This window comes from Pyxicephalus adspersus, chromosome 11 (genome assembly GCF_032062135.1).
Source record: "Pyxicephalus adspersus chromosome 11, UCB_Pads_2.0, whole genome shotgun sequence".
Lineage (NCBI taxonomy): Eukaryota > Metazoa > Chordata > Amphibia > Anura > Pyxicephalidae > Pyxicephalus > Pyxicephalus adspersus.
In genome coordinates, this window is record NC_092868.1 from 59,865,013 (window position 1) to 59,878,645 (window position 13,633).

At 42.8% G+C, this 13,633-nt stretch overlaps 1 protein-coding gene across 7 annotated transcripts in view; it reads right to left on the bottom strand.

The window, feature by feature from the left end:
- ARHGAP32 (Rho GTPase activating protein 32) overlaps positions 1–13,633 on the bottom strand; it is a 111,697-nt gene that overhangs the window by 18,503 nt on the left and 79,561 nt on the right. For 4 of the 7 annotated variants that reach the window (XM_072427039.1, XM_072427037.1, XM_072427038.1 and 1 more), the window contains 8 exons: positions 11,409–11,546; positions 10,571–10,663; positions 10,310–10,432; positions 9,795–9,872; positions 9,422–9,503; positions 7,656–7,706; positions 6,787–6,861; positions 178–327 (listed from right to left, as the gene is read on the bottom strand). In XM_072427039.1, coding sequence (XP_072283140.1) covers positions 178–327; positions 6,787–6,861; positions 7,656–7,706; positions 9,422–9,503; positions 9,795–9,872; positions 10,310–10,432; positions 10,571–10,663; positions 11,409–11,546 — 790 coding nt within the window. Of the gene's footprint in view, positions 1–177; positions 328–3,516; positions 6,741–6,786; positions 6,862–7,655; positions 7,707–9,421; positions 9,504–9,794; positions 9,873–10,309; positions 10,433–10,570; positions 10,664–11,408; positions 11,547–13,633 lie in introns of those variants that run through there. The other 3 variants (XM_072427041.1, XM_072427040.1, XM_072427043.1) reach the window with 2 other exon arrangements.

Genomic DNA, 13,633 nt, shown 5'->3' on the forward strand with positions numbered 1-13,633 from the left:
CCCCCCCCCAATCATAAATTGCTTTATTACATATCCCATATCCTTTGCTGTGCACTGCCCTCCTCCACTACACACTACATATCCCCCCCCACTATATATCCTCTGATATACAATATTAGAATAGCCCCCACATGTATAATGCCAGTGCCAGCATGTGACGGTAACAGCAGCTCTTACCATCCTGAGCAGAGTTGAGAAGATGCTCCCCGAGGTCGCAGCCAAACACCCGTTCCCGCAGGATACCACGCTGCTTCAGCTTCTGCTTACTGGGTCTGGACTTCATGAAGGTCCTCAGGAATGTGATCAACTTGCCGTGTTTCCGGGACACTGTACAGACAGCATGAGACCAATGTTACTCCAAGAATCACAAGACACTGGCACAGACACAGACAGATATTGTATGGAGGGATGACACAAAGAAAGAAAATTCTTTCTGGCCTCAGAAGCAGCATGCTGGCTGTGTGAGATGAATCAGGGATATCACTCATAGACACAAAGATGTCCTCAGTGCTCAATGTCCACAGAGCCATTGTGCTAGGAACCAGGAGATCCACAGATTATTGAAACCAGAGCAAATGGGGCGCTGAAGGCTATAGAACCAATCCAAATCTTTCACTTTAGCAAACCTAGTTTAGAAATTTTAGGGCAAAGCCTTGTGGTTGTTAGAGGTGAGAAGCTTCACATATTCTTTGTTTTATTATAAATTGGTCAGGTCATTTCCAAAAAAGAGCCATCCTAAGCAAAAACCCCGAAATAGTTGGAGTTAGGAATTGTTCTTGGTTTGTAGTATGTGAAATCTTTGCACAATCTGCACAGAACTTATGAGGGGGTCCTGCCATTCCTGCAGGGATGATTTATGTATTTTATTTATTGGCCAATACAAGAGTAGAGGGAACACCTCATAGTGGGTGGGATAAAGCATTAATGGGGGAGATCCTCAGGACAGGTCCAGGAGTAGAAATCCCCAATCATGTACACATACAACAATAAAACCAGACACAAGTTCTAACCATTCGCTGATCTTTCCAAGACCCCTAAATTGGATGGATCTGGACTCTAATTTTATTCACAGAAATCCGAGAGTTAACCAAATTGTGTGACAATTCCATACCCGGGATACCGGCCCCAGATTTATAGAGGAACAATGTGCAGTACAGGATCGGGCCGGTATTGGCTAATGGATGCCGGCTTTGTTATCGGGCTATCTGCAGGAGTTGCTGTTTTCCATATGTAATTAGGATTAGTACTTTGTAAGCCTTGTCCTTGTTGCTCATACACATTGCTTAGTCCATCAGGGCGTATAGAGGGGTGCTGGGAACACAAAAGCTTCTACATGCAATGTCTCCGAACATTCACAGCACTATGCCAAGTATACAGACATATACCAATACTGCCTGCTGCTACTGCCAGACACATATTGTAATGGCTGCACGCCCTATACAGTCACCACACAATTATCTTGTCTTTGTATAGTCTGATATTTTTACACTTCGGGCAGATTTAGTGATTGTGTAACCCCGGCTTCTCCAGCACACATTCATGTATACAACTACTGTACAGCAAAGTGCATCTTCTACAAAACAAAGGTTTATGCAAATAGTTATTGTTACCATTTACTAAATACAATGTATCCATGGCCTGGAGTCTGACTTGGTCTTCACTCACTTCATTTGTGATGCTTTGTATGGGAAGAGCATATTTCTATGCCATTCATCTAAGCACCTGGCTGGGAAGCTTCTGATGGGAGAAGGTCCATAGACCACCAGTTCAGCATAAATGTGAAGTATCTGCCCTGCTGATTGATAAATGCGGCCTCCATTGCAGCCTTGTCAGTTGTTTAGCTTGATGATGTATCACGTGTACACAACAATTTGTGACCCTCAGCCCCCATCCTACCCACCCCCTCCCCCACCATCAACAGCTTGTAGACTGGAATGAGAGGTAAGTTCAGTATGAGGGGGTAATGACCCACATTGGCCTACATAACACAACCTTCCCTGCCCCATTCCAGGGATACCGGCAGTTACAGGGCCCTGGGAAGGCCAGACACAACAATGGCTCCCATGTTCTTAGACAGTGTGCAGACCTCTCCCATGTCTCTGTGCTGGCAGCTGCCATCAATGAAGCTTGGCAGACGTTGGCACAAGAGTGACAGTCTCCACTTTCCTCCTGGCACTGTGCCCAATGTCTGGAAATTAAAACAATGACGTTCAGATCCAGGTGTCTCTGTCACAAAGCAGAGCAGTAAAGCAACCCCGTCAGAGGGAATATAACTCAACAAGTAAAATACACAACTGGATCCCGACAAAATCCTGGAAATTCTGTCCCCAGCATAGACGGACAAATCTCCTGACATCTGCTTCTCTGAGACGGCCTGCGTGTGTCAGGGTATAAACAATCTCTGCGATCAATAGACAATATTGCCAATGATCAGAATATTCACCCTGTAGTAGCTCTGCAAGGTTTGATCCCCATACCAGGGACTGCTCATGTACATTTCACTCAAATCCTTCCACTCTGGAAATGTTGTTTCTGGCGCTTTGTCTGCTCTGTCAGGATCTCCAGTCATTTCCACCATATTTCCACTAAGGTCACAGCACAATCCAGCAAGTCGGGTTTTGCCAATTTATAAATGCTTTCAGATTTCTTTTTTCTGAAACTTTGGGGAAATTTTACTCCATAAGCCTGGCATAATCTAATATTGTTTATTGGAGGAGGATAGAGAAGAAACACGCTATAACATCGCCTGTCTTTTCCACTTTTATAAACTGTGGCAAGACAGAAATATTTATCACAGCCATGTGCAGGGAAATAAATCATTATATAGAGAGGGCCCTATGGATAAGAAGGTGAGATGGAGGGACCAGCGTAGGGTGGAGCGGATAGCAATGGCTGATGTGTACAATGTGTTTATTCTACAAGACATCACCTGCCGAATCCCTAAAACCAACACTTCACAACTTCTCCATAACAATCATACTGACATTAGGACTGCCCCAGGACAACCAAATTCAAGACTTCCCTGCAGAATGACAGAGGACAAATAAGACTTCAGCCATGGGACAACACAGACATAGCTCATATTATACAATTTAATAAATAGGGTCCATTAGGGCGGTACACGAAATGTCCAAAACAATGCCATCTATTCAGCACCACCCTGTATATCTGTACAATGACCCCACCACATGCACATCATTCCTAGGTACAGAACATAGCAAAGCTGCTGTACAATTCTATTGAGATGGATATTGGAGGGTGTGCCTTGTACAGGGTGTGTGAATAGGATTGGATCAGATTTATAATAAGATGTATGGAGTTTCTGTTGGATTTCTTGCACCATTCACTCTCACACGGTCAATCATTTCCTTGTCGGACTCTACACAACTAAAGATGGTATGTCAGTCCTCCAGGCACCTTCCTGGACAAATAGCCATCCTGATTCATTATCTCTAACCATAAAACAACAGAAACCTCATAAATAATAATAAATACTACAATCCATTCGTGACTTACCTGGTCCTTTGTGAGGTTAGCGCTGCAACTAAATCTGTACAGACTGCCTGAGATAATCTCGTGAACGTTTTCCCTCCGGTTCCTCTCTTACAACAAAATGACACTGACCACCTATCTGCCCCACACTTTGCCTTCATCAGAGCAGCCTCCTTCCAGTGTGACCCCTAGGCCTGCTTTTTAGGACAGCCTTCCAGTGTGACCCCCTGTGCTTCCTCTCGGCTCCTCTCCAGATCAGTGTATTGCAGAGCTCTGTGTAGTCCCAGACAAGAGTCCTCCTTCCTCCAGGTATGTGTCCGCCCTCACAGCTCCAGTCCCACCTCCGGTTCAGGCTCCTGCTTCTCTTTACTGTCTGCTTTGCCAGGTGTAGCGTCTGGAACCACCTCCACCCTCTAATGTCTGGCCCCATACTGCCAATATTTTCACCAGGAAGAGGCCTATTGCATGAGGCAGCACCAGACTACATACAGATATAGAGGGGATTATTACTTCTTATTATATATTGGGTAAAGAATCAGGGTAATAATAAAGAGGTGAAAGTCTTGTGCAGTAAAAGGAAGACGTGACTCCTGCATACATTATATCTGCTCTAATCTGCATGCCAAACATTCCACTTACTGAGACCCCCCATTGTCCACATGGATTTATTTTGTGTAACAGCAAATGGCCTGCTCACACCTTGGTCTGTTTGGGGCATTTGAATGCCCATAGATAAAGTCTGACTTTTCTTTGCAAGGCACTGGCCTCATCAATACTTTTTACATTTAGATAATGAATGTTGTGTGAAACAACATGAAATACACAAAAGGTGCACTATGTGTTAGATCCATATGACAACATACAGTGCACAGTGCCGGGATGCAGGACCTGGCTCCCCTTTGCTCTGTATTACGTGACCGTCACTTTCCTTTCAGTCAATGCACAGGATGGAGCCGGGTCCTACTTCCCATCGGTGAACATAGCACACATGGCTGTCTGGGGGGAGAACCCGCAATGCTTGGCGCCTGTAATAAATCAATAATAATGCATCTAATAAATGATAGCTATTGAATCTCATACTCACAGCTGACAAACCTAACACACCGGGATCTTTTGAATGAAAAAAAAATGACAGTGTGGTGAGACTGGAAGTGACACTAGTTGATATATTTGTGAAAAGCTTTGAAAGCAATACAGAGACTGGGAATTACCAGGAAGGGGTCACATGCTATGTGGAGTAGATTGGAATGGTATGTAGGGCTATAGGGGAGGGGGTAGGAGCTGTGTATATAAATTTGTGTATGGTGGGGGGTTAGCTATGTGTGGCTGCTATTACAAATACACACATTCTATATGTATCCCTTTCCCTGAAGAAGCGGAATCTGTGTAACGTGTAGAGTTTGTGGCACTGACATGATACATACCATCGCTCATTGGTCTATACTGTGTAACCAATCGGATGTATTATGTAAAGATTGTTAGAACTGGAGGTTATATAATGGTAATTATATTAAATAGTGCATGATTCCTGTGTTTCCCGGTATCTGTATTTGGTCTTCCGTTACATGTTTGTTGTTTTGTATTAGATAAAGATAGCGCTTTAATATTTTAGAGTTCATCGTTTCTGCTTGGCCAATTAAAGTCCCATCCTATATATATATATATATATATATATATATATATACCATAAACATACCCATCCACCATCATATCACTTACACCTCATGTGTGGATACGGGGGGTAAAGAACAGTATGCATGGTATGGCTGCGAGGGTGGGGGTATTGTGTATATATTGGGGGGTAAACAGAACAATATATGGGGCTTTTATTGGGGTAACTGTGTATAGAGAGAGTTGGGGGAACTAAGTGTGTATATGGGTAGTGAATAGAAGAAGTTAACCTGAAACCTGCAGACATCAGAATAAAGAGACCCTGTAACCAAACTAATAAAAACAAAAAACAATCTTCCCACAGCAATATATCAGCATTTCACATATTGTATACATGTTCTTTACTAATAGTCTCCTTCCTGCAGACATTCAGAAGGTCTCAGACTGCTGGGTGCCACCATCGTCCATAGGATATACAATACAATTAGAATATATTAGGTCCCCACCACATCGTCTATGCTGGCCAACAAAAACCATAAATAATCTCAATTACACAGGTTAAAAAACAAGAGATTTGTTGTATACATTTACAATTTAATGTAAAGCCACACTGCCATGCCGGGACACCTCAGCAAAAGTGTGACCCCTAATCTCCTACGGGATATATACACTTATTATAGCGCTGAATAACCCGAGAAAGAAATGAGTGTAGTTCAACTGGTGTTTTTTAGCCATATGTAGCCATCAAAAACCCCTCTGGAGACTCTGCAGTATTTTATTATTTAATGAATAAGCCCTAGCTGTGGTATTAGAAGGGTCTGATGGCCAGCAATGCCTTAGCTTGGCTTTGTACTGTGACAATTTAAATGTTTTTTTAAGGAAAGAAAATGCAGCTTTCCCAATTAGAATGCGATAAACTGGGGCAGGGTTGAAGTCTGGTTGGAGGAAAGCCAGAAGACCCCCTGGGGTGGTTGTCCTTACCTTATCTGGTTTATGGTTTACTGAAACCCCCAGGCTACACCTAGGTGTATGTTTCTCAAGGATGGTATTTTGGATATTGCAGTCATTAACATGTTATTACCCATAAGCCATAATATTAGACAGAATATTACTGTGTGACATTCCAGAGAGCGGGGCAATAGTGAGAATGGCTTCACCCTATGCACTAGTAATGATAACATTTCTTCCAGCTGCTATGTATATAGAAATCATATATAGAAAGTAATGTAGAGATACTTCTGTGGCCAGGGACGACCTTCATATTGGCCTGGTGGAAGGACAGACAGGATGGGATATCCCATTTCTAGAGTTAGTGGAGACATCTAGACTAGCGGCTCAGCTCACTACATAACGATTGTTAGATTTATCGATGAGGATCGGGCTGAAAATAACAATCATTACACGGCATGGTGAACTGAGCCAAATATCGGGTGTTAGGAACTCAGTCCTGCCCTGAGTCTTGTGGGAGTTATATTGTAATAAAATTACTCTAATATATAAATATAATAAGAGTATTGTGTGAGGATTATACACTATGAAGTAGAAATCGCTTCTCAGACCACAAAGACGCATTACAATGTGGGATTTGTTCAGTTTCCCTGCACCTGGCCTACAGACTGACGGATCTCCCACAAGACTGCCGGGCAGGAGCTGTACAGACACACGACGTACACGAAGAGATACCTGAACTGAGCTTGTAGGGACTCGGTACCTCAGAAAGGCACGGCGGCCCTGTCCTTACACTATCCATCTCCAAATCTGTCATTCATGGGGAAGGGAAGACAAATGTGATTATGGAGGACGGTGCTTGGACAGAATGAGGAATAAAATAAAAAACAAAGTGTATGAAAGTCACAAGGAGAACATAAAGTGAAGAACACAGCCTGGACCCGCTAGATGTAATACTGTGATTGTATTTATAACAATATAGGTGACTGGTGTGAGGCTGAGAACGAAGATTCTCATTGTATTAATGTCATTACTGAGGCTGCACTCCGATATATCTTGAGGCTTTGTTTAGGTTGGTGGCTGATTGGTGGAGAGAGGAAAGTGCTTGCACACATATATGTATAAATGAGATGTGCCCAGAAGAATCTGTGATGATAGCTTAGGGAACATAAAAAGCCTGAAACTTCCTGTATGTAGTATAATGCATAAGGCTGACCACACACATTACATTCTGACTGCATAATTCCTATAGATTTACCTACCATGTGCTACATTGGCCTGCCTGAGGGAAAACAAAATAGATGGTATAGATGGTTCTTGTATCACATAGGTGGTAAATCCAATCTTAAATCACAGTCAGTATTGTATGATCAGGTTGTAACGTGTGTGGTGAGGCTTATAGAATGTAGTGAAGGTAATAACTAAGCATATGGCAGCAGATTTATAACATTTACACTGCACCTATCCTTCCTATATATGTCATTATTGTCATGTTACTCACTATGCCCCTTTCACGTGTGCCCGGCCTTACCCCATAGATTGGTGCACATGCATTAGAAAGAGATGAAGAGAGAGGGAGAGAGAGAGAAGACATGGAACCGTACAGGGGGGGAAGTAGCTCCAGGATGCCGGCCTCATTCCATGCGCAGGGGAGACTGGAGGGAACAGATCACAACATAGGATTAAAAAGCAAACAAGCAAAGCAGAACTTTTATCTTTCCTATAGCCGGCATATTATTAGCCCGTGTTACTCGTACACATCTACAGCCCATACTGGTGACTGGACTACAAGTGACATGCATGCACAGAGGAAACACAGCAAACGTCAGCTACAGACACACACAGCTCATGGATGACATGAATGGGAGCTGGTAGGCAATGGTTGTAACACAATCTGCTCCATGGCTTCATTGTTAGTACAAAGACACACAAAGATTTACACACAGAGACATTCCAAAGTATTCTGTGAATAACAAAGACGAGTTCATTGACTGATAAGCAGGCGGCAGGAGCTACAGCTCCATATCCAGGACAAATCTACCCAGCCATGTAACCCATTAAATCTGCTTCATTACCCAAAGTATAACATAAAGTCTGTTCACAATTCACTAATAACCAAGTATGAAGCTTTGACAAATCAGAAAAGACCCGGAACCTTCTTCACAAACACATATATGCCCAGGTTTCATGTCTATCACCTTCATTACAGCCCCCAGGACAACCAGGTCTGTAGTAGCAAAATCTCCTAATGTGGCGTCTAATTAGTAACAGATCCTTTGAGGAGTCTCCAATCACCTGACAATAACGAGCCTTTCATATAATATAATTGTTCTGCTGGATCATCTTTATTCATCAACACAGGACAGAAAAGATGAAGAATTCAGCCAATTTATTCACCTAAATTTATGATGAGGAATTATATATGTGCCAGTGTATGGGGCTTCCCATGGGCCATTGCTGTAAACTGTGGTCTGGTTTTCCTGACTACTTAACCTGCTATTGACCTGTCTCTGTCCTTGACCTGCTCCTGGATATTCTCCTATTCCTCTCCCTAGCCTGCAACTCACACTTATGGCATTTGGTCTGTATCCAATCCGCCCATCGGTTCTGACCCAGACTATAAATCTGCTGGTTCTCTCTGTACTTTACCTGCCCGCCTGTTGATGAGCTTGCCTCTCATGTGCTTCCGCCACTGCACAATTGGGGTAACCGCTCACCAATCACGGAGCATCCACCTGACATAGGCGAGCCCGCACAGCACCCCTGACACTCCAGTGTCTCCTGTCAGCACTGACCCGGGGTGTAAGAGAAGCCACATCCTCACCCCATCAGGCTTCTCTGCCAGGTACATCACCAGCATGGCACTGATAACAGCTTTAGATGTCTGTAAGCTGGCACTCTGACCACCACTGAAAGGAGCATGGCCTTTGCACAGACCACCAACATAACAGCCATTTTTATTGCTGAACCCCAGCTGTTTTCAGTGAGGGTTTCCCAAAACTCAAACATTATTTGCAGGATTTCCCAGGGCTGAAAAAGGCTGAAGGAGCCTAGAGAAGCATCTCTCATGTCCCCAGAGCTGCACTGCCTACCCACCATCAGCCTGATACTCATTCAAGGTCCAATGTTAGTGGAATTTTTCTAACCATCCACATTTTCTACAGAACTTTCTACAGACAGAGTTAGCAAAACAGAATGAATAGTACAAGATACAATAATGTACAATGATGGTCCAGCATTGTACAGAATCACATACAACACGTCCTCTCTTCTATATCTATACATCTGTATAGAGAGTTAGCATGATGGGATTAGACACGACAACGCAGACACAGTACGGGCCTCAGGTGCCACACAGAAACGCACTTACCTGGTTTGGGGACTGAGTTGGTCATTGACTGGGGAACTTTATCGTTAATTAATTCCACACATTCACTGGGAAAAAAGCCGACCTGAGGAAAACATCAACACATCATATATAGGACAGTGCAAGTTCAGATCACCTTTCCTATACGTTTATACAGTCATGTGAAAATTAGGACACATTACAATGACCAATTCCCTGAAGAATCAACAACCAGAATGCTATTTACTGAGCTGCCTGCTGTCCATACTTTAATTTCACATATGAAGCACCCAGAAACAGCTAAAATTCTCAATAACAAAGACAGAAAGGAAATCCAGGCAGAATTCTGACTAAACAACAGATAGAAGAAGGAGTTAAAGTGATGTAAATGAATTACCTGAAAGCCATGCTTCCCCCTCCACCATGTGGTCAGTTCTTTGGGTGGCATGTCTATAACAGACACAATATCCCCCACCTGCAGGGAAGAGAACACAAATATCAAATCTGTAAGAATTATTATTATTATTATTATTATTATTATTAATAAACAGGATTTATATAGCGCCAACATATTACGCAGGGACGTTCATTAAATAGGGGTTGCAAATACAGACAGGTAAACAGAAAAGGACACTGCCCAGAAAAGCTTACAATCCAGGAGGTGGGAATTCTGAAAGATCCTCGTTAACAATGTCCATGTGAGAGACCGCTAAACCAAAAATACCATTTCTAGTAGTAATACTAAGTAGTATTTCTAAGCTGAGCTCCGGGCAAACCAATAAATATAAAACTGTATGCGTTTCATATATAGGTTGCATGAAGTATTACATATGCAAAGCTGCATTTATTGTACTTTTAGATCTGCATGGGGTTCCGTGTTAGTATTTGTGCCCCAGTGCTAGGAATAAATACCTCAAAAGACAGTTCATCCGGAGCCTGAGCATTGTAGCGTTTAATAACGTGAGCAGCAGCAATGGCCGGAACATTAATTGATGACTCTTCATGCACAAGCAAATGGTTTCCTTTATTATCGATCTGTCAGAGAACAGAGGATACAGTTACAATGTTGCTGGGTATGTTCATTGTCACTCTTACCATGTGAACTAACCATTGTCTGGTTTATATTTACAAAAGCCAACATGGGAGCTTACCCATAAAGCCAGCACTACTCACCTCCATCCACGTCAGGGCTGGTCCACAGTTGATCTTGTTCCCGGCGATGGCTGACAGGCGGCTCAGATAAGCCATCAGCATCTGTGTGACCAGCTGGATGGGAAAAAAGACAAGAGAAGTGACTTCCAACATAATCCAACAGGAAATCTGTCACATATGAAGCATGGTGCAAGGTAAAACCCAAGCAGGGTTTAGTCCCACGGAAATGAGCATCTTAAAATGATCAGAGCAGCTAAAGTTATATATAAATCCCAACATTTGCTGAGCTCTGCCCCTCCCTCGTTTTAAACATTCCTTTTGGATCTTAATAAGGATGGGAAGTCTTACTAACCAATATGAAGTGGCAGAGATTGGATACATCATTACTTCTACAGAAAAAAGTTATGTGTCTCCAATATTGTTCTATATTTTTTTTGGGGACCTCCGAGTGTTTCTCACTGTAGACTCAGCTTTAATTGGTCAGAATAATGTATAATATAAGCCCCAAGGTGCCTCTACATATTGTCTGCATCTCTCCAGACACAAAGTCCTTTTATGTAAATATAAAAGAAATGGCTACAAAGGAGACATACTGAAATCAGCAGTGCGTAGCTGCAAACTCTCAGCAGATCTTGTTTTCTTAGGATGTGTTGTATTTACTACCTGGCTGCACCTGCAGAGGATCTCTACAACTTGGAGCTTTCTATAGCAACAAAGGTTACACACCCTGCTGACATTTAACGGTAAATGTGCAAATCATAAGAGGAGAGTGAATGAGCTCAGTCTATTGAAAGGCCCCATCTACCTCACCTGGCTACACATCCTCCATGCAGGTAGACAGACTGTGCAGATATCTCACCTCTGGACTGTCCTTCACGGCGTCGGAACGGGGCAGCTCTGAGAGCTGAGAGAAGCGCCGGTCATATATACATAGATGGAGGTGTTTGTCCAGCACCCTAAAATCTTCATAACTCCTTTTAACGATCCAGCTGCGGCCCTGCAGACACAATCAGATATTATTTAATGATTTCTTCAGCTTCAACAGGTTCCATGGCAGAACACCAATCTTTCCACCTTACACATATAGCAGGGCCTATGAGTGGGCTGTGGGGGGTTCTGCAGGAATATTGTACACAGAAGGCAATGAAGACCCTATCATGTCAGTTTATCTTTGCAGCCCTTCCATACCCTGAGCTGCACATTTCTCAGATTTTGCTTGTAGTGAGTTTCATTGTCTGTAAGGGAGCTGATAAGATACTGAAGCAGGAGGATGTCAGAAATATTTGCTGGCTTCAGCACAACGTAGAGACATTTAATAGAAGAATCAGCAAGTGTACAGAAGCCTGCCATAGATTTTCTATGCAGGAAGAGAGAATCGCTCACATCAATATGCACAGAGCGCGTCATATGTGGAGACATCTGGGGAAACATCCAATGCTCTCACCTCCGCTATAATGCATGCCATGCTCAGTCGGAGATGGGGGGAGCGCAGAGCTCTTAACCAGTTAATTGCTTTGTATACTGGTGTGTGAATAATGAGAAATGGAAGCCGGAGGTCTATACACCCCTCATTGGAAGACAAATCCTTCTCTATGATCTGTAATAGCATGCTGGATCTTGTCTGTAAAACTGGATGGATTCAGTGTTTGCAATAGAAATCAATCTGGTTGCAGATGTCACATTCTAGAAAGTGTCAGCTGACACCCAAATTCTTGTGCTGAACATACACCTTCACCCCTTCTTCATACCTGGTACTATGTGTCAACCCCCTTCCCCCACACACATGCCAGAAATCTATCTGTGCTTGGTAATAGTAATTAAGGGTAAATGAGAGCAATAATGGTGTAATTACAAGTGTCATTATAAGCCATGGCCTTGTCCAGCACATTGCCAGCATTACAACACTGAACACTGGCTGAAGAGATTCACTAACAGTATGTGATGGTAGATTCAAAACCGGGAATATTGAACTACTTACCTGAATTCTTACATTGATACAGAAATGCCGGAGCGGCGCAGGCTCTGTAATGGACAAGTTAATTTTGGGGGAAAATCTCCTGCACTTTGGCTGCTAGTAAGGCCTGAGAATCTCTGCTCTAAAAACTGAATGGGAATTACACAACCTAGATGCACATAGAAGACACTTCGAGCCCACTAATGTCCATTTAATGATCCTGAACCCCTCCCAAAGTAACTGTATGGGAACCAATGGGATAATGGCGACACTGCAATGTGGGATAGTGAGAGGTGTCTCATTCTATTATCTAGAAATAAAAGATGACATTGCACTCCCCAATTACCCCAAACTGTAATCACAATTGTCAATGACCCCGTTGTGATTTATTTGAACAAGAGATTTGTAAGCTCCAGGGATAAGCTATGACGAGAGATTTGAAATAGAAGTCATACTACAGCTGTCCATACAAAGGAACGTTTACTACATAATAACCAGATTCTTCCTAATGTTGCAGCAGTGTAATCAGAAGGAGATTATCTTGGATTGGCTGTTCTGGATATTTGTAATAAATAATAATCCTAAATGTGACTAAATGTGTTGTTACCTGGAAGAAGACAAACAAATATATCAATAAGTAGATTGTTATCGCAGGTTTCTATGATGTTGTCCAGCAACTGTAACATGAGTTTGTGTGACTAACACCCCTGACATCTCCACCTTGCAGCATGGAAATATGTTTCAGTGACATTACTAGATGTTTTGGCTGCTTATACTGCTGCTATGTACAGTTAGGTCCATAAATATTTGGGAGCACTGGGGAACTCAGCAACGCCAAAAGACCTGGACGTCCATGGAAGACAACAGTGGTGGATGATGGCAGAATCATTTCCATGGTGAAACCCCTTCACAACAGCCAACCAAGTGACAACACTCTCCAGGAAGTAGGCGTATCGATATCCAAGTCTACCATAAAGAGAAGACTGCATGAAAGTAATACAGAGGGTGCACTGCAAGGTACAAGACACTCATAAGCCTCAAGAATAGAAAGCCGAGATTGGACTTTGCTCAAAAACATCTAAAAAAGCCGGCACAGTTCTGGGAAAACATTCTTTGGACAGATGAAACCA